The following is a 25,075-nucleotide window of genomic DNA, read 5'->3' as shown; positions in this document are numbered from 1 at the left end:
CATGCTACCAACATACAGCTTACCTACAGGATCCCTACAGGATGCTGTCTTCACCACTATGGCACATAAATGAGGGTATTCTTCCATTTTGAAATGTGTAGAGATTTATTTAAGATGTGGTGGTGTCCATTCTTTTTGTCATATAATCATCTCATTAGCAAAGTATACATGCCGAACGGAGGAGTGAAGCCACAAAAAGCAGAACTACTTGTCACATACTTGGTCTTGGGTTGAAATATCATTTTTTAAGAGATGTTAGCAAAGATTTTCTGTAAAATGTAGTTGTTGTATATTTTCAAACACTCCTGTTTGAAATTCCTGTGATGCTGGATGGCAAATTGAGTTCCAGGCTAAAGAGAAATTACTATAAGGGTTCCATAATGAGACTTCATTGGTCATAGTCACTCACTGAAGAAAGAAAATAAAGCAACAAATCTTGTAAAAACAAGCCAGTTATGAATTTCATGGTAAGGGCTTAGGAAGGACAAGAAACAAATCTGAGAACCAACAAGGATTCCTTGATCCAAAAAGCTTAGGAACCACCTATCTAAAGCAAGACATAGATTAAAAAATAGGATATGCGTTATTGATTTTGAGGCAGTCTTGAATAGCAGAGGAAGATGATCAGCTTATTTTTGCTTTCAACCAGGCAAAGTATTATATATTCATGAAGTTATTTTCTTACACTTTCTGCATAGGCACAATCATTACAGGAGCACAATCACTATAATCAAAAAGGACGGCTGGGACACATCAGTGGAGGAAGAAAGTTTAACGAAGGGCTCAAAACTGGGCATGAACTGACAGGAGAGACGGGGAAGCCTGGGAGCTGTGGTCCTCCTCACTTCTGTTCCCACCCATCTGAAAAAATAGATACAGAAGGTCATTCACACAACTCAGAGGAGAGAACATTTGAGGCTTAGTGGGACTTAGGTACCTAGAGACAGAATTTCTGGTACACAGTAAAATACCTGCTGTAGAGAACACTGTTGCAGAGAGCTGGAGAGAAGACCCCAAAACAGGTATTGATATAACAGTAATGGGGTGACTCGGACAACACACAGGGGATCTTAAGTTCTAACATTTAGAGAACTCTATAGGCCTCTGTAAAATGCAGTTCATTTACTCAGAAAATCCTTACGAAATCAAGTCTACAGGTATCGTTATTTTATAAAGAGGAAGTTAGCAGAGGCAAGCTGAGCGATCTTCTCAAAGCCAGTGAGCTCCTGCAGAAAGAGTGTTCTCAATCAGTAACAATAAAAACATGAGCTCCAGGGCTTGTTCATCTCTTAGAGAATTGAAGCCAAAAAAGAACTTGACGTAAGCAGCTACAAAATGTGAAGTATATATGTACTCCAAATGAAAGCAAAGGAACACACACAGATTGAAGAGCAAATAATTGCTTAGCAAGGGTCTTAAAGACCATACTTGTTGCAAGATTTATTAAACTATCTGAGGAACTGGTAATCTTAACCTATAGGAAGTGTTGTTTGAAATAATTACTCTGATTTCACTGTGACAGTGTAGAAGAGGAAAGAAAAAAGGGAGGGAAGAGGAAAGAAGACTAACTGAGCAGCAGAAAGGAAAGAGTGTTACCTTACTCCTGGTTCTGAGTTTATCTTCATGGCTATGCTACAGTCTGGAAAAATTCCAAGCTCTGAGAAGAGGAAACAGAACAGGTGGGTTAAAAAATTAGGAATGTTTAGTAACTCCTTCTATTTTAAATCCATCCTTAAACTCCAAAAGAGAAAAATATCAGACAGAAAAGGAACTGAATTATGATTTTATTAAATAGAATGTAAACAGTCATTTGAAAACAAAGGGCAATGCAAATTGATGTGTAGTCACACAACATTCCTCTTGGATTTGAAGTTCACCAGCAGCAGTTCCACCCCTTTTGAAAGTACGGCCTGACGTCTGGGCTGTTCAGCCTGAGCAGCTGCTGGAGCTACAAAGCCTGTTTTCATCCTCTGCCAGGATGGGAGTGATATGGCTTCCCAACCCATCCAGGATCCTGTGTTTTTCCTTTCATATTACCTTCCTTCTGCTTCAACAGACTACTGCAGAAAGAGAACTGAAGTTTGTGGTTGCAGTAAGTAGTTTTGTTTCCTATTTCATTGCATGGAATACGGGGAATTTGATAATGACTGTCGAATCAAACAAGGTGTGTAGTAGCTGTGCCTCTTTTTTAGACTTAGGAATAACTACTGCTGCCCTTCTGCTTGCTGAGTTTAAAGATAAAAATGCCTCTGGCTATGAGAATCTTCATCTCCTAATGCCTAGTTATTCTTTCAAGATAACTGAACAACTTAGCTTTGTCGTAGACACATAGTACAAGGCAGTTAAGAGATCTGAGGTCTAAGTTTACCTGTTCTTGCTTAACTGACACTCTGGTGCATAGTCTGAGAGCTGGCGATTATGGCCTACCTTTTCTGTGCTTGAAAGCTGAAGCTTATGATGTTTCAGAAGTTACCACAAAAACAAAATATTTTCCATTTCAGAATAACTGAACTGGCACAGCAGTATACTGAGAAACAGAAAGGCTTATATTTACGTAGAAATTCGAGATACATGTTGCTTTAACTGCAATTAATGAGGCTGAAAATGGACTTTAACAGGGGAATTTTGCTGGGCCATTTCTTATTTTAAAGTAACTAGACACTAACTCAGTGTCACTTTCCCCAGAACCTCAGGTGAAAGACAGATTAATTCAATGAATTAATTTAGAACATGAAGACTGCATCATAGAATCATAGAATACTTAGGGCTGGAAAGGACCTTAAGATCATCCAGTTCCAACCCCCCTTTTCATTCCAATTTCTTTTTTTAATAAGAGGTAGTCTGATAAAAATATCTAAAGGGATCTTCTCAATACAAAGCTGTGGAGATTGGAATTCATATTCATAAATAGGAATTTTAAGGTCTTCTTCCTCCTTTCTCTATTTGAGACATTATGTGCACATAGAGAAAACAGACAGAAGTACTGTGTCCAAAACATATAAACTATCTCTACATAAAATATTTCACATCTAGTTGTCTGCTGGCTGCATTGTAGATGTGCCACTTGGAGAGACGCCAGAGAGCACAGGAAAAACCAGTTCCTACTCCTGCTCAGGCTTATGGCTCCAATAGACACTACACACAGCAGGGACTCAACACTAATTCCAGTAATGTTCTGTGTACAGCAATATACTGAACTGTTGTTTCAGTGATAAGAGGGAGAATAGGACACTCGGATGAAATCAGGCAGTCAGCAAGCATTGCAGAATTAGCTCTATGAAGGGAAGGAGACTTTTATTGAATTGTAGCTGTTCTGGTGTTCTAACAAGCATTGGGTTTGCAGAAAGAGTTACAGGAAATGCTCACCATTATGAAGACAGAGGTTTCTTGTCCAAAATCAGCTGCTTACCACAACTACACGGCCACCTACCAAACAAACAAACAAAAAGACATGACATCATTTATTTATAGGGTAGCTTATCACAATTAATATTACAATAAGAGGTAAATTCCATTTAAACTGTTTCCCTTTTATCCCTGATACTTTACTCAGACTGACCAATCTCCCTAAAACGTACAACAGGCTTATTCTTATGCTTTTAACAAAGCATGGTTTCTGTGTGTTCAGTTGAACTTTGCCTTCTGTACTGACGGACTGGATTTTCATAGGAACAGAACTGGTAGCATAAATAAATCGGATAGGAATTGGCCCCAGAGCATTTCACTGGTATAATGGGATACAATGACTGTGTGGCTACAGTTAAGGTAAGTTTGAAAGGCATCTTTCTGAGATAATTCAATAGCCATTTTCCAGCTGTACTCTGCAACTTGCTATATTTTCATCCGAAAGTATTACTGAGTTGTGAAAGTGTGTCATAATGGCTTTTTAACACTTTCTTAGCAGAACTGCACCATATAAAATCCATCTGCAGGGGAGTAAAACTCAGACAAATGTTCCGTTTTGCTCACTTCTAGAACTGTGCTATGTTCCCTCTCCTCACAATTACCATCTTTGTGCCAATTCTCTGTGTTAAGATAACTGGCCACAAGCCCATTTGTCTGAAAACCTCTAATTCCAGACAATTCGTCAAAATGCTCTCTCAATCTTCTTCCTCACATGTAAAAACATTAATCTTCACCATAATTCTTGCACACTGAATTTAAACAAGACAGAAGAGAAGAAAACAGGTAATACACAGGACCATCGATTACCCAAGTAGAAATGAAATACTGATTTATTGCCTTGGTATACAGAAGTTTTGACCGCTCACTTCTGCCTCTGCACAGGCATGCATTTCACTTGTCATATATACAAAGAGGTGTGGTTTCTGAGGTGCTGCAATTTCATCATGTCTTTCTTCTTGCAACTCAGGATAGGAAGTGTTGTCTGAGCATGTTATCTGTCTGTCTAATCAAGCCAAGCCATTTGAAAACTTGACTAGACTTGCTCAGTATTTCTATGGTTTCCCTGCACTGGCAGTATGACTGGTTCTATTTCCCTCTTGTTTCTTCACCCCTATTGCTGGCTTCAAAACAACTCACCTTTTTCTTTTAAGTTGAGTCTGTCAATGAAAACATCTAAGTTCTCTAAGTAAGATAATTCACAGTAATCCATGGCATTTCTGAATGAAGATTATACATATACATGCCTTATTCTCAGTTCACTCTCTCCCCCACACCAGTTTTCTTCCTACATGATTTTTCACCCGATAACAACAGAAGCAAATGCTGGCCAAAACCTGAGTCCTGTGGACACTCTGATCTGAAGAGACCACCCTCACCAAGTTACAAAGAGCGAATGGGAGAATCCAGACACCAAATCAGGTTCAAGCTGTATTAGAGCTGAAGGACAGGGTATTTGGTATCCATCTGTTCCTTTGGATAACTGACTGAGGTGAAGCGCTGCAGATAGACAGAAGTGCTGAAATGAACATGCCAAACAGGTCTGCTTTGTTCTCTTCGTGTACATCCTCCTTGCCCTCCCTTCCTTCTTGATTTTTAGTATCTTTTCACCTTTTATGAGGCCTCCTTGTTCCTTTTTGCTCATCCTGCCATGTTCTATGTCTTCTGAAAGGTCGGGAAGGCAATGTGTAGGCCAGAAGCAATAAATGCTGCAGCACATAAGTTTTTAAATTAATTTGAAGTTTTGTAGGGATATATTTTCTTTCCCAAACAGTATCAGGTGTTCTAATGAAAAATACAAACTTCCAAATACACAAGCTCTTCCTAAAGACTTAATACTTTCTAACAAAAAAAGTCTATTAAAAAGTAGCAATGACTGAACAAGTTAAGCCTTTTAGGTTAAATGGTTGTTCATAAGGTTACTGTTTCATTTCCAGCTGCAGCTGAAGCAAGGTCATTTTCAGAAGTAGCAAGCAAGAAGGAGGTCTGAGCACAAACATCAGTTGGCAGAAAAGCTTAGCTCTTCAATTCCTAAAACCAGGGTTCTGCTCTTAGATGTCGTTGTTTCTTTCTTCCCAGTTCCAACTCAGTGTTAATATCATATTTCTATGTCACTGTGCAATGAAGATGCAGAAATACAAGCAAAGAACTTAACTCTTTCCTATCTTGTGTGGACTTGGAGAAGCTGTGATGCTTTTTAGAATGAACACCCTCCACTGCTTCCATTTCTTAAGGTTACAAAGACAGAAAATATTTTCTTTTACATCTCCTGCTCCCACATAGATTTGAATATTTTCTGATCTTGACCTCTTTGCCCTCTAACCTCTGTTCTGGCTTACTGAAAGATTTTAGGGTTTCAGTGATGTGACCGTGAAATACACACTAAGGGTTATGCCGCACATTAAGTATAAATATTGTAAAACAGTATTTAAAATCTAGCACATTTTCAGTAGTTTTTCACTGAATTCATTGGCCAAGCGTTGATCCATTGCTACAGATCTCCTAAAAAGAAATAACAGTAGCCATTTCATCATGTCAGTCAGTTTGAGCAAGTGTCAGTTACTCATAAAAAATGCTTTTCTGTGAAGTTGGATAATTTAACAAGTATGCACAAACATTCCAATTGGGAATGTAACCTTCATTCTTTACAGAGGCATCAGCTAGTCCAGAAAAGCTAATGAATCCTACCTGACATCAATGTATGTCAGCATGTCAAAACACCAAGGAAATAGCAGCGACATGAAAGTCCTCCTCTCTCATTTTCCCCACATGCAGCTGAATCAGGCAGCAGACAATGTAGCTCTTTACTTATTCTCCTGTTCAATAGAGGTTCACTAAGAAATTGCTATTGTAAACCAAATGAGATTCTAGATTACTAAGAAAAGAACATGCACAGAATTAAAAATCACATAGAAAAGCAAAGATAAAATCTATAGTAAAGCTTTTATGGACTTTTTTGCTTTTTATGAATTCTCATAAAAGAAAAGGTATTTTGTTTTCTTGAAAGTGCAAATTCATGTTGATCAACATGTTATTGATAAGAGTGAAAAAAACTCCTTGATTTACTGAAAAATACTCATTTTGGGTTGGCCACATCTGTAAAACTCAGCTAGCAAAGCAAAACAATAATAATAAGCAGGTTTCTACATGGTTCTAATGGTAACATCTACTCTAGCAAACCTTGCTGTCTAGTATAGAAAGTGAACAGAGGGAGAAATCCAATTGCATTTGCCTTTAAAGGACAGTATTTTCCATCTCTGAAGCACTTACTCTAGTGCAGGTTTGTCCACATTAGTGCAGGAGGCTGATGGAAAGGGTGTATGTTGTAATTACATTAAGCCACACTGCTTGTGTTTACTGTGGAAAATATAAACATAAAACACCAACCAAACTATTCTGTACAAACGTCTGGTGTTAGGGCAAGAATGATGTGGCTTCATGAGGCAATGGAGAGTATTCATTAGAATCAGGCTACATCCCAGTGAGGTATTACTGAATAAATGTAATTTTATGAACAAATATACCATGCTTCTACATTATGGTTTTATTCTGTGAAGTCAAGAATGAGGTTGGTTATGTGAACATTGATACAAGCAAAGGCAACTTCCTCAACAGTCTCGGTCAGCACCCGGGAAGACTGGATGTAGCCCTGTGAATCCGTACTCCAGCATTTCCTTTTACATGAAACTTCTGTGACTTCATTTTTCTAATCCCACACCTAATGTGCTTAGGGAGGGTAATTCAGAATTTGTCAGAACTATTTAATCTGGGAATTTTACTTTTTTGGCTGCTGGAATAAAAATACAGAAAGACTCATATAAGGTTTCTGACGTAAAAATCACAGGACTGGACATATCACACTAATATTCACCATGCTGGAGTGTCCAGGGTAGGAAAGCAACCATACCCTTTGCTCTCACTGAGTTTAACAGACAAAAAATCCTAAAGACCTTCACAAATATTTTCATACATGTATGTAAAACAATTCATAGAATCACAGAATGGTTTGTGTTGGAAAAGAACTTAAGATCATCCAGTTCCAGGGACACCTCACATCAGACCAGGCTGCTCCAAGCCCCTGTGTCCAGCCTGGCCTTGAACACTGTCAGGGATGGGGAAGCCACAGCTTCTCTGGGCACCCTGTGCCAGCGCCTCAGCACCCTCACAGGGCAGAGCTTCTGCCTTAGATCTAACCTGAACTTGCCCTGTTTCAGTCTGAACCCATCACCCCTTGTCCTATCGCTACAGTCCCTGATGCAGAGTCCTTCTCTGGCATCCAATTAATAAATATTAAGTAAGATAACAGTGTAATGTTTATACTTTTATATTTTAGGATGATTAAGAAATCACACATAAGATCCATGTGTATACAGAATTACTTTTAAAGATACTGCTATGAAAGAAGTAGTAACCAAAAGTTTCAAGTGTCTATGCCAAAGTAATTACATAATATGAGCACATCAATAACTGGTTTAGTATTCAGAGGTGCTAAGTGTCCAAAATTCAGTCAGTTTTCTTGTCTGGCTGCCTAGCTATGGATGTCATCTCAGCATTAACATCTTGGCTGATTAATTTTATGTTCTAGGAGGAAGAATCATCAAGCTTATGCCCATTCCTATATAATTATACCTATTCTTGTGTGCACAGAATGTACTGCAATCTTACTGACTAGGTTTCTGCAGACTCTCCAGAATGTTCATCTGAAATATGGCCCTGGAAGGATAATGTCTGCTTGACTTCTAGCTAGGAAAGGAAGGAATGTTACCAGGAATTAACTCCATTTTTCTTGGCAATATCGTTAGGTTTTCCGACATGGTGATCGAACACCAGTTGTAAATTTTCCAACTGATCTACACAAGGAAAGTGAATGGCCCCAGGGATTTGGACAACTTACAAAGGTATGTTGACTTATTTAGAAGAACTTACATATACTACTAAAATAGGAAGTGGGCAGATTTTTTATGCGTGTCTCAGAAACATCAGCGAATCCAAAGGACTGACAGTTGTTATTAGCCATACCACGGAATTCTTAAAGATTTTTGCAACATTACCCATCCAACTTCTGTGAAATTGAAATCTTGTTCATCATGGCTTTATAACCCTTCCTAAAACCAACAGCTCTCTGGTAGTATGTCTGCATTCACTTAAATGGCAAGTTTAAACATTGTCTATACTCAGCATTGATGAAGTTCTAATGACCGTTAAGCACTGGGCCCTGTGACAGGGCAAAGGGATGAAACCTGCCCATCAGGCCTAGTGTCATCTCATCATTTGACTGGCAATCATCTACTCACAAAACAAGGGAAGTCTTGCAGGAGAAGGCTGCTTCAGGGGACAGTGTGTCTTCTAATGAGGCTGCTTTCAGCCCAGTTTCACAAGGATGCAGTGAACCTGCTTCTTGCCCTGGCATTGCAACATCAAGCCGTAGCTCTTTAACTGTATTTGACATATGAAAGTCTAGCAAAAAGAGAGGTCAATGTATTTCCTAATAATAATTCAGCATGATGCAGAAGCATGAATCAGAGACAGCTCGGCATTTAGTGTTTGAAGTGACGTTTGAAGGATCTGTAGAATTCAGACACTCAGACAACAGGTTACTATCTCCAGGGACATGGCTTATGTTGCAAGAAGAAAAAGAGTTCTTGCTTTGGCACAGATTGCTTCTGAGAGCTTTTTGCTACTTTATTATCTTTTTAGCAACAGTAAGCAAGAATGTACTTCTCTGACAGCTAGAAGTTAAAAAGCTCACAGCTTTGGTAATGAAGAAGAGGAAAGACGTTGTGCAATCTAAGACAACTGCAGGTGTACCAAGGCAAATATGGAAGAATGTTACTTGAAATGCAAGCCACAGATTATCAGGCTGATCAAATAGCAGAGCAGTAACAATAATAACTACTACATTATTTATCATCCTTTCTCAGCTCTCACTGACATACATTTTAAAGAACAATGTTGATCATTAATGACTCCAGGAGTGTCTACAGAGCTATCGCTCTGTGGCAAATGTATGTGTATAGAATCAGGAGCATTGTTTTTCCTGTAGCAGATGTTCAAGCCTGAGCACTTCAGGTCGTATAACTTTTTCATAGCTAAAAGTTAGTATTTCTGTTAAAAATTCTAGATCACCTACAACATATAGAGTTGTGCTGGGTTTGGCTGAGGTAGAGTTCATTTTCTTCACAGTAGCTGGTGTGGAGTAATGTTTTTGATTTGTGCTGGAAACAGTGTTGATAGTTCAGGGATGTTTTAGCTACTGCTGAGCAGTGCTTGTAGAGTCAAGGCCTTTTCTGCTCCCTACACCACCCCAGCAGGGAGCAGGCTGAGGGTTCAGAAGGAGCTGGGAGGGAACACAGTGGGGACAACTGACCTCAACTGACCAAAGGGATATTCCATGCTCTACGGCATCATGTTCAGCATATAAAGGTGGGGGAAGCAGGAAGGGGGGAATTTTTGGAGTGATGGCATTTGCCTTCCCAAGTAACCGTTAGGTGTGATGGAGTCCTGCCGTCCTGGAGATGGCTGAACACTTGCCTGCCCATGGGAAGCAGCAAATGAATTCCTTGTATTGATTTGGTTGTGTGCATATCTTTTGCTTTACCTATTAAACTGTCTTTATCTCAAGCCATGAGTTTTGTCACTTTTAACCTTCTGATTCTCTCCTCAGTCCTATTAGGGGTGAGTGAGTGAAGAGCTGTGTAGTGCTTAGCTGTTGGCTGGGCTTAAACCACAACACCACCACATTATGCAAATGGTTAATGATCGCTTAGAAACTGATTGCTGAAGACAAGAAAGAAAACAGAAAATAAACTTCTACATTAAGATTCTCCAGTCACCTTAATCTAATAATCATCTGCATGCTTGCCTCACAGACTGGAATGCAGCAGCTCTTTGAACTTGGACAATACATGAGGGAAAGATATTCCAGCTTTCTGAACAGCACATACAACCGGCAAGAGGTACATAGCTGACTGGCTGGAGGACATTGCTCTGGCATAGCAGAACCATGGACTTGAGCTAGATAAAACCACATAATCATATCCATTTCATTAATGGAAAAATTAAGGTAATAGAAGAACATTTTTGAAAGTCAGGCTTTTATGTCAAGGTAAAACATAGACTGAAGTCTAACTTTTAGCTCTTACGTTAGGCTTGGGTCTTCAACTGCCCAATTCTCCAGGACTGAACAGCTCCAAACCACTGAGTGAACTGGGAATTCATACATAATGACCCAGTATTCTTCTACCCCATTGAAAGGTGAATGCATCCATGTGCCATGTCACATACTTCATCCTGTAAAAGAGGGGGTCTAACAGTTGTTCGGATGTGCTTGTCATACAGTACAGATCATTGTGGGGAAGGTAACACTGCCATTTTGGTCTATACATGAAGGATGCATTGATGTAAAAAACATACAAACCATAGCTTTGCCATGCTTCCAAGAGAGATTTACAGTTTAAAGTGCCTTTATTCCTCAGGTATAGCAGATGAATCACAGAATCATTTGGGTGGGGAAAGACCTTTAAGATAATTGAGTCCCAACTGTAAATCTAACACTGCCAAATCCACCATTAAACCATGTCCCTAAGCGCCCCATGCACACACATAATGTTCCTCTGAATCTCAGAAGATGAAAAGCTTCCTTCTTTTAAATCATGCTTTCTTATTATCCTCAGTTCAGCATCATCTGAGAGATGCTTTAGCAATTCCATTTAGCTAAATGCAGTACAGCCCTAGAAAGCCGAGTTATGGTTTCACTGTTTTGACTTTATGCAGAAACACAAAACTGAAACCAAGAAGCCAGGATTGATGAGTTGGGTCAAATTTCCTTATTATTTTTATTGTTTCCATTTCATTTGTAACTTTCTGCCATTCTATCTTCAGTTTTACATCCAAAGTACAGATTACGACCGCACCATTATGAGTGCCCAGTCGTACCTTTCTGGCCTCTTTCCACCAACTAGCAGCCAAATTTGGAACCCTGAGCTTCTCTGGCAACCCATTCCAGTTCATGTTATTCAAAAATCAACAGATCGGGTGAGTACTGGCCAAACACTTCCTGTAACACCTTAAACTTTCCCAGAAGTAGAAAAAGAGGGGAAAAGGCGGCGGGGGGGGGGATGTGATGATATAAAAAGTATGTTCTATTCTTTTTGAGTTCAATCAAACAGAAAACATCAACTGCAGCTACTGGCTGACAAGCCCATCACAGGTGAGCTGTAATAGTAGCATGAAAGTCCTCCTTCTATAGCTGCAGAATACCTGAATTGTTGACCACACATTACCATTTTCAACATACAGCTCTGACATTTCTCCTGGGAAGGACATTTTTGGGCAGTATTAAAGGAAAGCTGCCCTTAAACTTTAGAGAGGACAAGTGCTTTTCTAAGCAGCAATCAGCTAGACAGTCCTCCCCTACTTAGGAAGTTTGCTCCATAGTTTATTCAAGCAATGGGAATTTTCACCAGCCAGTGTAATGACCTTTCAATTATTACTTTCCTCTTCTGGTAGCACTTAGGCAGCCTAATTACAGACAAGGGCCCTTTTATGTTCAGCACTACACAAACATTTAATGAAACCCTGGCACTTGCCTTGTGGTTCATAAGAAGAGCAGATCTACCTGAATAAGGTCCTGTAGAAGTATTACTGTATTGAGCCCTCTCTGGCTGACTCAGGTTTAGGTTTGAATTCCAGTGGCTCCAGTGACAAAGACTGTGTAAGGAACAGTGTGTTGAACAAGGACAAAAAGTTACTGAGTTTAATGACATAAAGGCTAATTTTCTTCTGCCTTTGAGTACAGAAATTGATGTTAAGGAAATGTTTACAAAAACCCTATTAAGTAAGTGCCTGTCCAGTCACCACCATCACAGGATGGACTCTGTCATTAGGGGGTGGCTGTACCTGCCTCCCATTGGCATTTCTCCATTCTTGGAGGCCATACTTGAAAGCAGGTACAGAGAAAAAGGGCTTCCACAAACTGGAATAGGCACAGTGTGATTCAGCTTCAAACGTAACTCTGTCCCTCAACAGAAAAGAATGCTGTCACTGTTATTTAAATGTGGGACACTAGAGGAAGTTCTTTCACCAGAAGACCAAAAAAGCATCAAAGTGGTTAGAGCTTTGGCCAAATAAAACCTCAAAGCCCTTAGGAGAATCACAGTGCTGCACAATGACCTGTTTGGAGAAGGCAAGTTCCTTTGTAGGAATCACTAGTACCTCATCACTGCTGCTTCGGGACTGAGTATTGATGTGTCACTGAAACACACCCCTGCAGCAACTTAGAATTCCTGTTAAATACGCAAACCACCTGGAGAAAAACAACTGTTCCCTTGGTAAGCCAAGCAGATGTTTGAGGGTATTTTCAAGCCCTAAGCAACACAAAGTGGGAAGCTGAGGCCAAGTGGAGTCCTGTAAAAAAGCCCTAATCATAGTTTATTTTTTCTGCCACTGAGATCTATCAAGACCTGACAGGCACCAGCACTGAGTACTGCATCATGAAGCCAAAGGGAGTGGCTTCATTAATAACACCTAGAGGGGGATAATTAAGCCATACAGTGAGAGAAGCATTTATTATTGTGTAATTAAACAACATTGCCAAGTTTCATATTGCAGCTTTGAGACTTCACCTTCCAGTGCTGCTGTTACAGGAAAAATGCACCCTTGGAGCTCTGTCCAAATGCAAGTGTGCCAGGGTCAGCTGGTGGCTGCCACAAGCTTCACGTTGGTAAATCAAAGAGAAAAGAGACGTGCTCCAAGTGCAGCCTGCAAATGTCTGCCCTGAAACAGAGCAGACCTTCTTGCACATACAGAAGCCATAGCTATTGAGGTTAATTTCTCCACTGTATACTAAGTCATGATTTATATGGTTATAGGACATTAGTGCTGGGTCAAAAATGCTCTAATGATGTGACATAAAGTGCTGAAGTAGCACAAGCTTATTTGCTCCTTGTAAATTTTCACTGACACCTCATGCTGGATCAGGTATCATCTGTGCTTCAAATGGCATAAGGTGCATTTATCAAAGCACAGAGTTTCATGGACACATGTATGTATACACGATTCAGCTCATATATGAACTATAAGGTAACCTCGTAAACATCCTTGGAGTTATTAAAAGTGAACCATAACCCTAAACAAGACCAGAGCCATTAGGCTCACAGCTTTTTGGTATTTCAGCCACACGATTTACTTGTCACTCTTGTTTCAAGTTCTGTTCATTAAGTGGTACTTAAAATGCTTACCATAATGTGCTGCTTACCTCCAAAGAGATGAGATCAGGATGTATAGATGCAGAAGCAATTAAGATTCCATACCAGGTGGAGTCAAGTTGCATCAGGAGGGATTCAGAAATTAAGAGGGAAATTGTAGCATTTTAAATTCCTAATCATGGACCCTGATTCATTTCCCAAAGCAATCCTCTGACAGACACGCAAAACCGCTTTTCGGCAAAATCAGTTAAACTGAAGGAATCGAGCTGTCATAGACACAAGTAGCCACTGAAAAGTCAACCTACCACAGCCCACTGCTTATGTTAAATGAATTCATGACCAAGGCACCCAAACAAATCATTATGGAGTAGCTGTAGCACAGCCATGAATCTATCTAACATACTACATCAGTAATCTCAGCCACAGAGAAACCAGCAATGTGTTGATTCATTCTAGAACTATTCTAAGCTTACTTCTCGTGTTTCAGAGGCTGCATTTTCCTCTGCGCGACTGTCCCCGTTTTGATGAACTTCAGAATGAAACACAAACATCAAGTGAATTTCAAAGTAGAATACAACCATACATGGTAAGACAAAAGAAAAAGGGAACAAAATCTAAGAAGGAAAGTAACTCAGAGGTAGAAGTTACAGAATTGCATTGTTTCCTTTCACTAAAATGCAAAAATAAAGTCCTGAGGACTCTTAAAATCAGGAATTTAGATCAATACAGTCAAAAAGTGTGTTCAATATTCTCAGGCATTTCTCCTATTTTTCCATATTAGTCTTTGATATGACTTTAACATTAATTTGCTGAGACTACTTAGAGCTTCATGTAATGAAAGTGACATGATGGGAGGGGAGAAGACAATTCTGGATGCAGTGATTTCTAGTTTTAATGGGCAGCACAAAACCAAGTCTAAGAACCCTGGTAAATCTGAACCTTGGGAAGGTTTATGCCTTCTTCCTGTGTGATGTACTGTAGGTTACCCTGCTCTTGCAGGGGGGTTGGACTAGATGATCTTTTTAGGTCCCTTCCAACCCTTGGGATTCTGTGATTCTGTGATTCTTGCTGTGAAACCTTCTGAAGTTGACACTACAACAGAGAACTAAAGCTTGCCCAAGCTGGTGAACACTCTGGTTTATGCAGACTTCTCTGAGGTGCATTTTGGATCCATCACAAGACATGCCACAGTGGAGACATTCAGAACTTCCCATCCCAGTGGTGCAGCAGGATGTAGGTACATGGATGGTGTACCTGCCTCAAGCAACCATGTTCTTGACGATAACAATTGTTCTGGATAGCGGTTGCTGCTGCTCTCCTGTTTGCCTACCATGCACTTTGTACGAGCACAAATCTAACAGGGATCTTGTGCTCCTCAAACCCTGACAGCACATGTACACAGGGAAGTGAATTATGACTTCAAAGTCACCCTGTCTTTCAGCTATTAGTAGGAAACAGATAACATGGGAATAAAGCACACTAGGGAATCCCTTTATTCTTCTATAGCCATATGCAGAAAGAATCCCTATAGGAACCATTGTGGAACTATTACTCAGTCATTCAGCTTCCCTTTGATAGCAGAAAGAAAACCTTGTATCCTTTCCAAATTCGTTTTACCTCACTCTGAATATTTTGCTCAGCTCTATTTAATTTTGTATTTTCTCCTCATCTTTATTCTCATTTTCCTTTTCCTTCAGTGCTTTCCCCTTCCTTATATCTGAAGGCTTGAGGTGACTGAGGTAGCTTCTTGGAGCAGTCAGAAGAGGGAGAGAAGAGTGCAGCAGAGGAAGCACCAAATTAATCCATAGAAAGGCTTAAAAATAGTGTCTGAAATAGAGATCAGTACCTTGAAACAGTTACAAAATCAAATCTGCAATGAAAACCTTCTGCTATAAGGGTTTCACTGGTGTAAAATTAAACGCTACTGTGTTTCTGGGTTGGAAGTGTATCTGTATGCATCTATGTTCCATATGTATTGAGTATTTGTGGTATACTTTTCACTTTTTTTTCCACCAGGACTTTTTACAAACAATGGCAGTTAACACAGGACTTGAACTGAATCATCTTAAAATACTGGATAATTTCCAGCTCTGGAATACATACGACACTCTCCACTGCGAGGTAATAATAAGGCGATAGAGAAGGAATCGGGAAGGAATATGACTCCCAAGTGGTCCTTCTGTTAAACCATGGCCATGTGGTTTCATAGGAAGGAGTTGCCTTTTCTTCTGGATTTTCCCTTTTTTATTATTACTTATTTAATTCTTTTAAATTTGAATCTGATTCAGAGCACTGGTAAAGGATAACCCAAACCCATGGTTTACAGCTCAGGAAACTGTTGTTTCCATTTCACGTTTTATCCTGAAGCACTGATACTGAAATCCATTCCCTTTATTCCCTCCTTTTCCTTCCCAAAAAACTGCTATAGATCGAGTGTGCTGCCTATGACATATTTATGATTTTTAACAGGAAAAGGAAATAATTTGCTTTCAACAACCAACAGGTAAACATCAAAATACCTAGATGTTGAAAATGAGAGGTAAGATTATAAGTTATCAGTTAGAAAATTAGGGGACAACAATTCCTACCAGTGAGTAAAATCAGACTAGCCCCAAGCATGGCGTGGTACCATCTGGCCCCAGTCATTGTGAGCAGCATGTAAAGGCTCTTGAATATGCCCTCTAGACACTGAGGCACTTAAACACTGTAAGACACTGTCACTCTTACATGACTGGAGAGTGACACTTGCCTGTAAACGGCCACTGAAAAAACTGGCATCTGGACAACTGTATGGAAAAGGCAGGAAAAACTGGATTCAGGTTATACCATGAAGACAAAGAGGAAAAGAAGATAAGACATGTCTGCAATCTTTCACACTAGCAAAACCAAACCCATATACCTCTATAGAAAGAACACATTATACCTACAAAAGATTGCCTTCACAGGCGTTTTCTCTTTTCCCATTCACCCACTTCAGGCTGATCCCACAAAGTGTATTTCAGGGCATGCTGATGAATGATACCACACTTGGCAAACAACTGCAGGACAGTCTCGAAGAGTCTAAATGTAGTAGTGTGAGCGTGGGCAATAGGGCAATAGAAGGAAAAACCCCATGATTTTGTTTTCCTTTCTCACCAGGGTATTCACAATTTCACTCTCCCTGTATGGGCTACCAAAGATGTAATCAACAAGATGGAAAAACTGGCAGAATTGTCCTTATTATCATTATTTGGGATTTATAAGACAGAAGAGAAATCACGACTACAAGGAGGTAAATATAAAATGCATAGCTCTCAGACAGAAGGAGACAACGCTTATGGTAACATGCAACATCCTGTCACCTTCCTTATGCAAAATCATTGATACAGAACCTTGGTCTGTAATTCTGGATATTGGATGCCATATTCAGCACCAAAAAACGTGCTGAACGCTGGCATTTGCATGCAGGAGATACTGAAAAGAGGTGTAAACATTAATGTCTTTAGTTATCCTATGCTTTTCCAGGATTTTAAGAGTACTGAAATTCAAGGGGAAAAAAGTAAGCCCTCATGGCTATAGTCATTACTTGTCTGATATTAGGTTAGATTAAGCTTAAGTTCTGTTTCTCCAACATTTATTCTAATCGCTTCCTGGTCTTCGTTCCTTTGATGAACTGGTTATATATTGTGCTAAAAACTTGACAATACATTGATGGCTCTCTGAGAGACAGGTATAAAGCTGCTCCAAACCAGTCTGATCAGAATAGAGAGATCCAAGTTGTGTCTAAACTGCAAGAACTGGGACTACTGCTTACATCCAAAACTGGGACGCATAAGCTATGCCCGTTCTGATACAACTTCAGGACACAACCCAGGAATTTCCCACATGATTCCCAGGTGTCCATGAGCAGTAAACCCAAACAAACGAGCTTGAATATCTGCAGGATGGACCATTTGGCGGTAGTTAGAGGCTAGCACAGTTTTCATTACTGCAATGCTCCAAACAGACAGAAAATGATGGAGAGGAGGTTTCAGCCTAACAAAACTGGAAGTGTCATTAGCCCTAGTTCTCAGGATAGTTCTAGACGGTTTCCTCTGCAATACCTTCTCTCTAGTTACGAACTTGCAGTAAGCTAAAAGAAGAGTATAAAGCCTGAGTAGATGTCTTCTGTTTGATATTCAAAACCTTTTGCTTTTTTGGTTTCTATGCAAAAGTTATATCTTCACTTTCCTCTTCCTTGTTCCCATATTTTAAAGGCGTCCTTGTGAATATTATTTTAAATAGTATTAAGCAAGCTGCCAATTCTTCAAAACAAAGAAAAATGGAGGTCTACTCTGCAGTGAGTATTTTCATCTTTCATAAATCTTGCTATGATTTTACCAGTAAAACACCCTTGAAGAGAATAATCTCAGTCTCCCTGTAAGTTAAAGGAATAATATAATAGAATTCAATTCAGGTAACAAGCTGAACACCAGTCAGTACAAGAACACAGCAGGAGCATGGATCTCATCTCAGTTACAGTCAAACTGCACTTGCTAAAGAAAACTATGGGGTTTATCATCCATTTCTGCACTCAAAAAGGGTGATGCATCAGGAAAGATGAGTTGCATCTTTCCTGAAGTGCTCCTAACCCAGAGATCCTGGCAAACAGCAGAACTTCAGCTGCACCTCCAAACCTTCCCTCTGCTTAGGAAAGGATGCCACAACTGTGGGTTCTTCTTTGATTCTTTTAGAGAAAGAAGACAGCCATTTGGGTCAGACCACGATCCACTTTGCTCATTCATTATCCTGTCTCTAACCATGGCCAAGAGCGGGGAAGAATGTGAGAATAATGCCAGCACAGAGTGATGCTTCCCCTGATACAACCTTCCTGCAATTTGTGGCTAAGGGACTTCCTGAGATAGAATGTGTGTTCAATAGCTCTTGACATACTTTCTGCCATGAATTTATCTAATCCCTTTTTGAATGCATTTATACTTATGGCCTCTGCAACATTCTGTGGCAATGACTTGTGTGTTAAAAGAAGTACTTCATTTTTTATTCTTGAAACTTAATACTGATTTAGCTCCTTCCAAGCATTTCTATTGTGAGAAACAGGGAATAATCATTCTTTAGCCCCTTTTTCTGGGTCACTCCTGAATTTCCTATTTTCTGTCACACCTCTTCCATCTTTCCTTTTCCGAGACACAGTCCTACCCTATTTAATCTTTCCTCATATAGAAACTGCTCATTACCTTAAATCTTTCTTGCTGCCTTTTCAACATGTTTTCCAGCCCTACCATATTCTTTCTGATAAGGAAGAAGTGCATCCAGAATTTTCACTGCTGCTTTAATGCCCTGAGGCCAAGTATACATTTATTTTTCAAAGTAGAAAGTTCCAGATCCTGAATAATAATTAAAACATGGCTATTAGACTATAATATAAATAAGCCTTGCAGATATATATATAAAGATGCTTGCAAAATTTAGACATCGGGCTGTTTGGACTTCCTTCAGCTCCTCCTCCTGGCATACCCTGCAAGAGGGGGGATAATAGGGAGAGGAAGAGACTGCAGCTGGGTTGGTAACCGATTCCATCAAAATAGAAGCCAAACTGAGATTTTATTGTGTAATTCCAAACAGAAGGAACAATAATTTATAAAGTTCAGCAGTATATGTGGAAGATAATCTTTGTATGCAACTATCTGTCTGGTATTCTATCTAAAATCAAGTACTTGTATCTTCACTTGAAATGCCGTAAGATATAGTACCTTATGCTGCCTTAACCTAACACCCCTAAAAGAAGGAGTAGCAATATGCACTGAAAAACTAGATGTATTATTCAGACCCCATCTTGCTTTTCTCCAGTATCTCTGTTGCCAAAATGTTGCCAGATGGTGTAAGACACATTGGGCAGTAACTCTTTGAGAATGCTCCTGCTGTCTGTAGTAACCTGTTAACATGGTTTTCCCAATGGTGAATATACTGATTTATTTTGATTTCTACTTCCTCTCTACTCTTGTCTCATTACTCTGGATAAATGGACTTTCAAGGATGGGATTTTTTTCTTTCCAATAGCATGACACCACAGTTGGGGCCCTCCAGATTGCTCTCAATATTTTCAATGGAAAACTGCCACCATATGCTGCTTGCCAGTTCTTTGAACTCTACCAAGAAAGTAGTGGGCAAGTATCTTCTTATGTATGCAAGAACAAGGAGTGTTTGAAATCGGTTTCCCCTTTCCCTCAAATCACTTTCCTCTCAAATATTGTTTTAAACTGATAATTCACTGAGCAGTCAATCAAGTTAGATTAAAAATAGGAGAAATTACATTTGCTGGATACATCTGTGTGCTTTGAAAAACAGGAACAAGAAGAAAACAGTCCTTACTAGCAGGAAGTAAATGGTAAAATACATTTTCCTAATACTTCAAATGATAGCAAAACCATTTCCAAGACATGCCATAAATCCCAAGGTAAACCAGTTGGCTTCGAAGACCCTGGTGCTGTTGCAACTCAAGGAACCTTCAGAAGAACTTTTCAAGCTGGCTGGTGATCTGTACATAATGTAACCAGCGTTAGCAAAGTGGGCTTTGCAGATGTCTTCCACAAAGCTGCCATTCTTTACGAACAGGTTCTAGAGTAGGATGTTTCCAACATTCTGTCTTTAAACAGGATAGCTTCTATTTAAGAACCTTTTTAAATACACATTTTCAATGTTGTTCACCAGGCGGTACAGTATTGAAATGCATTATCGGAACGACTCCTCAAAGGCTCCTTACCTACTGACCCTGCCAGGATGCACCTCTTCTTGTCCACTTGAGAAGTTTGCTGAACTAGTTTCTCCCGTGATTACAGAAAACTGGTCAAAAGAATGTGGGAATAAAGACAAAATGAAAGGTAGGATAACAGCTCTGTACTTCCCACGCAAGACACTGAGGCAGAAATAGGATCACTGGCTCCAAACTTTGTACCTTTCATACAGGAGAGAGATTTAACTAGTGTGGACTAGCTTTACTATGGACAGGGAAAGCCAAGAGAAATTAAATTTCTCTGAAAATGTGAGGAGCAGATCTGCCCAGCAGTGTGAAGGAAGTGTTCCTAACAGCATATTCACATAAGGAAATACCAAAAGGCCATGGCCAAAATCAGAGCTCCATTTGCTGGAAATATCCAAGGGAAGTACGGGTGCAGGTGTTACGCAAAGAGTCCTGTGCATGTTGGACACATTAGACCCCCTGTAGATGCAAAGCAAAAATGGCTTGCACATGCACAGTAAGACTGCTGCATCTGTATTGCTGGCACATGTACAATGTTTTGAGGACACCTTAACCTCCACTGTGCAAAGTGCAGCTGATCCATGCATATAGAGCAGCTATTTGCCTCAGACTACACACAGCTGATAACCTCTTCCTGCCTGAGTATTATTTCCAGGAGGGAAATGAAGGGCAAGGCAATACATGCTACTTTCCAATCAATAGTCCTGGTATTTTCCCCTTCCTGCATTTATTCAGTGTTTTGCTGACCCCTGATGAAATGCTTTGTTTTCATTAACTACACATGCTTCCTTCTTGCCCTGTGAAAACAGAGGAGAAAGATTAATGCACAGGAGAAAGAAAAAGCATAGATATGCATTTCCAGGTATATGTTTTTATACTTGTGTTGTGTATGTCAGCAAATGCAGGCCACGTGATCTTGCCAGAAACATGACCAAAATGCAACTCTATTTCCATTGTACATTTGTACATAGTACATTTGACTGTTAACTCTATCTAAAATAATATACATGTATGTCTTTATCAGCTCACTTTGCCTTTACTCTTTTTCCTTCACAGATATTTTTATTGGCTTTGACGTTGCTGTTGGCTTGTTGTTCATCTTTGACCTTGTGCTGCTCTACCTCCTTTATCATTATGGACGCTGCAGGCGCAGAAACAACTACCAAGACATTTAAAGGGGTGGTAAAGAAATGAAAGAGAGAGCAGCAATCCTTTAAGTTCGTTATATCTCTCAGTTTGCTGTGGCCAAATTAATCTCCAAAGCATATTCAAAAAGTTTGAAGAGCTGAGGTATCTGTGACCTAACTCCTAAACCACTAAACATCTGCAGTGAGAAATACTGTAGAAATACGTTATTGCTAAGAATTCACTTTTGTAGGAAGACAGAATTACTTCAATTTAGCGCTTAGGTTTTCTACTACTATTAATCACTCTGAAGTTAAGTAGTGGGGTGAAGGGATGCTATTTCCATGCTTTTGCTTTTTCTTCTCATATTGCCTATTACTATTTGTCCCTCTGATGCTCAACGAGTCTCTTGAAAATCACAGTCTGTAATATTTTCCTTACATCTTATAAATGGCTATTTTCTTGACGCACAGGGAAATGTTTTCAGTGAGCAGAAGCTGCAATTACTGTGTGAAAAGATTCAAGTCAGTACTTGGGCAGACTGTTTCTGCATTTATTCATGCAAATCTATGCATGAGTTTTGACCTTGGCCTTCAGCTAATACAGGTCTGCAGCCTGCTCTTCAACAGCTCTGGTTTAGTGCCTTGGCAGTGTTAAGAGTTGGACACAATGATCTTAAAGGTCTTTTCCAACCTAATTGATTCTATAATTTATTTATTTGAGCTACTTTTACACTAATTCCTCAAGCTACCACTCTGTTTATCACCTTTCATTTTAGTTTACAGTAACACCTTTAACTCCTTGTTCTGTTCAAAATCCCTTATGTTAGCAAGACTTGCACTGAAAGTAAGAAAACAGTGATTCTGCTTTTTTATGCTCATCTCTTCTGTGCAATGTATTTAGTTTAGATTGTAAGCTCCTAAGGGCAGGGAATGTGTTCCCATAACTGCTCTCTAAGTACCATAAACTAGTATCATAAGCACTAATACTGCTGTATAAAATACTGCTTATCATCACATGTTTCAAGAACTGAACCAAGATGTTTTTATCCTGTAGTCCTGCAGAGGATACTGTGAACCACATTGCCATGGAGAAGCCTTTTTCTAAATCAAGGCAACTATACAGACAGGTGATAACAGCAGGTTCAGCTCAACAGATATAATGAGCAATCACATTCAGGTTAATGAGTCCTGTTTTGGTGCAGAAGTTTAGATGGAGCTGTTTATCTCAGGGATAGAAGCACCCCATCAATGTGAACAGCCAGCTTCTAGGCTGACTTTGATGCACATCTGTAGCTTGCAAGGTGAAGCCTAAGAGATTGGGTCAGCTACCACAGATCTAGAGATCAGCCCTCAATATCACAGCTATGGACACAGCTAAACTGTGCTGGAGTTAGGTGTATTGATATTAAATAGCATAAATAAGAGTAGCAAAGGCTTGTGTGAATACAGCACTTTGCATTTTCTTGTAGTTACTCCACCTACTGAGGTGTCCACCTTTTGAGGCAGTATTCCCTCTCAGTAAAGTTTTTACTAGTATCTCTGACATTTCTATTTTATCTGATTTAAGAAATATAATCAAGTGATGGACTTGATTCTTATATGATAAGGATGTTTTATTGTATAACAATTTGGGGGAAAGCTGTCAAAGGATAAAAGGCTATCCTTAAATCAGATGTTTTGGATGTACAAGCTTCACATTGTAACTTGTAGCTCTGATCCTCAGTGCAAACAGTTAAAGGAATGTCTATCTTGCAGTCAGAAGTGTTACAGCAGCTCTAGGAAACAAGCCTGGGCTGGTTTGGCTATTAGCAGTTTACTCAGAATGGGGAAAAGCTCAGGACAAACCGCAAAACTGATCCTGGGTCCTGAATATACATCTACTCAGTGATTATCTGATGCTGAACTCTGTATTACCATGGCCACAGTGCTGCTGCTACTCACTGAAGGGTATAGCGAGTATGTCTTTTATTAGAGGCAGTTGAGATGCTTGACAAGTAAAGATGAATCACTGACTGACAATGTACAGTCAGAACTGGTTGTGAGATAGTAGAAAGTCAGTTGCAGTCCACAAGGAGAATGGGGCATGTTCTTTCCAAAATTGCTTCTTACAAGAAGTACATCTGGACAGAAAGTAAAATGTGAAGTGTCTGAGATATCTTCTGTGGGTTACGCTTCTCAAGCCTAAGCTGTTACAGAGAATTTCAGGAGATGAGGTAATTCTAGCTGTGTCAGGAGCTGTCATTAAGTAATCGTATTGTAGGTACATCCTTTTGTTAACAGATAGTCATGCTTGAAAACGTCCTTTAGAAAGGATGTAGTGAACACAAGCTACAGAGAATGTAATGGAAAGGTTCAGATGATATAACTTCAGAATTAATGAAGGTACAATAAAGACGCAATACATTAGTAACATAGGCCCTGAATCTCACTTATAGTAAAGATGCTTTGTCTTGCTGTGATTAAATCAAGTCAAATTTCTCCAATGGAGTAAAAGGTTGTGTCAGACAAGCTTGTGGATCTAATTTTTCAGCCCTATTTACAATTTGCTTGGCATAATTTGCGGACTGCTTGTGACTAGAAAATATCTCCAGGCAACTTGCAGCACTGCAATAAAGTACATTACAGAAACCATTCAACAGTTGCTGTTGTATTTAAGTAAAAAATAATGGAGCTTTCAGTGTGCCCAGAGTTCCCAAACAAAAGTGAATGTTCAGGTTTGTTCCTTCTCTAAAAACAGATTTTTAAAGCACTGATGCTTTGACATAAATAATGCTAACGAAGACAAAAAGCTTTTCCATTTGCCCTCTAGCAGTGACATCATCTGCCTCTATGATAATCATGGTGGCAACTAGAAGCTCTGCAGCAGGATTTTCTGGTGCATATGGTAGACAGCAGTGCACACACAGCACTCTCCAGCTCAGTCAGCAACAACCTCCACATTGATTTCATTCTGGAACTTGTTTGCTCACAGTCCTGAATATTGCCCACACTGAACCAGTACAGCAGAGCTGTCTGGCTTCCAGAGTCACACCAGCTCAGTCTGGAGCACTCATGTTCATAGAATTATAGCATGTTTGGGGTGGAAAGGACCTTAAAGGTCATCCAGTTCCAACCCGCTGCCATGGGCAGGGACGCCTCACACGGTTGTTCAAAGCCTCTGTGTCCAACCTGGCCTTGAACACTGCCAGGGATGGGGCAGCCACAGCTTCTCTGGGCACCCTGTGCCAGCGCCTCAGCACCCTCACAGGAAAGAGCTTCTGCCTTAGATCTAACCTGAACTTCCTCTGTTTCAGTTCATGTGTACCTGTAATGTAAGGAGATTTGATCCTAATTATAGCCTTTCTACCTATTAAATACATTTGCTTTGGTATCTTTTGGTAAAGATACAGAAAACGGGATAATGAATACACTATATTAAAAAAATAAAATCTCTTCAGTCCAAAAAAATCTTGAGTTTGGATTAAAAGACAAGTTTATGATTCTAATTTTTCTCCAAAAGCAAAAATGCTAAAAATTCTACTCTACAAATAAGAGTAAAGACTAACAGTGATAGAGTTTGACAGTGATGATGAGGGTAGGGCTGGCTTATTCTTAGGCATGAATTT

At 39.7% G+C, this 25,075-nt stretch overlaps 1 protein-coding gene across 1 annotated transcript; it reads left to right on the top strand.

Moving 5' to 3' along the window:
* Positions 1-1,978: 1,978 nt before the first annotated feature.
* ACP3 (acid phosphatase 3) lies at positions 1,979-21,518 on the top strand. Its single transcript, XM_065669180.1, has 11 exons — positions 1,979-2,092; positions 8,205-8,300; positions 10,272-10,358; positions 11,284-11,436; positions 14,095-14,193; positions 15,624-15,728; positions 16,746-16,878; positions 17,843-17,925; positions 19,644-19,750; positions 20,295-20,464; positions 21,400-21,518. The coding sequence occupies exons 1-11, from the start codon at positions 1,979-1,981 to the stop codon at positions 21,516-21,518; spliced, it is 1,266 nt and encodes a 421-aa protein (XP_065525252.1).
* Positions 21,519-25,075: the final 3,557 nt, after the last annotated feature.

Source organism: Lathamus discolor, chromosome 2, assembly GCF_037157495.1.
Source record: "Lathamus discolor isolate bLatDis1 chromosome 2, bLatDis1.hap1, whole genome shotgun sequence".
NCBI classification, from domain to species: Eukaryota; Metazoa; Chordata; class Aves; order Psittaciformes; family Psittacidae; genus Lathamus; species Lathamus discolor.
This window is presented reverse-complemented; position numbering and strand designations above follow the sequence as displayed.